Source organism: Daldinia childiae (assembly GCF_008694065.1).
Source record: "Daldinia childiae strain JS-1345 chromosome Unknown Scaffold6, whole genome shotgun sequence".
NCBI classification, from domain to species: domain Eukaryota; kingdom Fungi; phylum Ascomycota; class Sordariomycetes; order Xylariales; family Hypoxylaceae; genus Daldinia; species Daldinia childiae.
In genome coordinates this window covers 769,704-771,859 of record NW_022984647.1, presented here as the reverse complement: position 1 = coordinate 771,859, position 2,156 = coordinate 769,704, and the positions used below count along the sequence as shown (strand labels likewise).

Sequence of the window (2,156 nt, the reverse complement as noted above, 5' to 3'; positions counted from 1 at the left end):
ACAATGAATTTATCATTTTTTACAAATAATGGTATGATCAAAAACAAACGAGAAAAGAAGAATAATGTGAAGTCAACGTAATATATTGGGTAGTTTTGTATCATATGAAGTAGTCTATCTTAGGTACCTTTCACCACTTCTTTTAACAGCTTTTAGTAAGGTCTATAATCCCCTTAATCAGGTACTCTTTAGAAAGAGATAAAGAATTAGAGTTAATCTTTATTAGAACAAAACCCATCGCGAAAACCCACCGATCTAAAAAAAAATAGGGGGAAGGACCCATGTATCTATCCACTCGAATTAGACCACGTCTAATGTCTAACCATCTCTTATCGGTACCCTACCAGATTCTATATTCATCATCATCCCTCTTGTCTAATATCTTGACTTCAGCATCCGTAAGGGGCCTACAGCCACCACAAGCACATCGAAACCCCCATAGTGTGTATAGGTTGCTCGGTGATATCGATCCGTACGAGATGGTCAGCTCGGTACTAGCAGGCACGTCCTTTGCCGTTCGGAGCTCTATAATATTGTTCTGAGCAATACGGTATTTGACAGAACTGGCCTGGCCACATGCGTGATTGAATCGTGCCGCAATAAAGTAAACCACGGACGATTCATTAACCGCAAAGCTATTAGTTCTGGTTAGTGCATTAATCTTGGTTTGGTTATAATATAATATAATATAGATAGAAACATACGCATTAGTCAGGAAAATTGCCTGTCGCTCGTCATGATCAGGGGATCTCTTATGTCCATGCATTCGATAAAACGCAGCTCGAAGTTCGGGGGTCAGTAACTCTATATCCTGATATAAAGTCACAGGGCTTGCTGTAAGCGTTGGACGTTCTGCAAGAATCAACTGGCCTTGCCTCAGATCCGTCTTTGCAAAGGCCCCATACCCTCCGAGTCGCGACTTCTTGACCTCGAAGTACTGGTTTCTGTACCCCTCCGGATTCACCAGGTACTCGTAAGGGATCCTTCCATACCCGAGAGATTTGGCTGCTGCTTCGTAGGCGTCGGCTAGGTGATGCGGCACGGTGCTTGGTTTTTTAGCCTCATCACCTGAATTATCTTTTGCTTCATCCACCGTCTCGTGACTCGGAACCTCCCCCTTATTGTCGGTATTCCAGTAATCATAGGAGGATGAAGTATACCATTCGGTATTAACCGGATTGGGAGGCTGGGTTGAGTACCCGACATCTAACTCCGCTTTCCCACCAGCCTCTCCTATAGACTCATATTCGTTGTCGGAATGGCACAAGGATTTATTTTTTGCTACCCACTCGGAAATCCAGCCGATATGTCGCCTTAGCTGCCGTAAAAGCTCTTTGCTGTCGTTGAGATCTACGTCGGTCAAAGTCTCCGGCGTTGGACTCCCTCCGGTCGTGGAGATTAGGGTCTGACTTTCCTCGCCAACAGATACTGGTACGGACATTGTAATTGTAGGTAGTACTATTGAAGTTTCAGTTAGATAGCGATATTGACAATATTGACGGTGTAGAGAGGTTGATAATATAAAGCGATGTTGATGATGTAGGTAAGGTATTGATTATGTAAGATGTCGGACTTGTAGTAAATATCTTTCTAGGACGTCGGGCCGGCCCCCTATGTCCTAGGAATGAACATACATGTAAAGTATGAAAGAACGATTGGTATTTAGAGTTAGACTAGGGGTAGATTGTTAGGCAGGGGCGATTTATGGATCCAGTTATGCCAAAACTGTTGAAGAAATAACGATATTAGCAAGAGGCGAGGTGAGGAAAGGGCGAGTAAAAAGATAATAAAATAAGGATAGAAGATGCAACTTCACCAAACCATCTCCCCTGCGTGTAGAATGCACTACAGACCAGATAGCACTGCTAGTATATACACGATAGGTCGATATATGGCGAAGACAGCAAACAGAAAGAAAAGGGGCAAGCAAGTATTATGATGGTATGTTGATAGGTCATGAAACCAGGCATCTTTTTGTAGAGGTTGGTATGGATTAAAGGGGGGGGGGGGTGACGATCTGAAGTATAGAAAGGCTGAAGGAAAACCATGACCGGAATACGTACGTAGACAGACGATTAGAGTAGAACCGAAAATAGAGCAGTACGCTCCAAGTACCTCAAAGATACTGTTCTTTGAAAACAATATTCGTATTGGCG

At 43.2% G+C, this 2,156-nt stretch overlaps 1 protein-coding gene across 1 annotated transcript; it reads right to left on the bottom strand.

Annotated features, from left to right (window-relative positions):
• Positions 1-340: 340 nt before the first annotated feature.
• On the bottom strand, positions 341-1,441 carry GL218_06122 (uncharacterized protein; the record flags this gene model as incomplete). The annotated part of the gene is made up of 2 exons (XM_033582820.1): positions 341-635; positions 705-1,441. The coding sequence occupies 2 exons, from the start codon at positions 1,439-1,441 to the stop codon at positions 341-343; spliced, it is 1,032 nt and encodes a 343-aa protein (XP_033433971.1).
• Between the last annotated feature and the right edge of the window lie 715 nt (positions 1,442-2,156).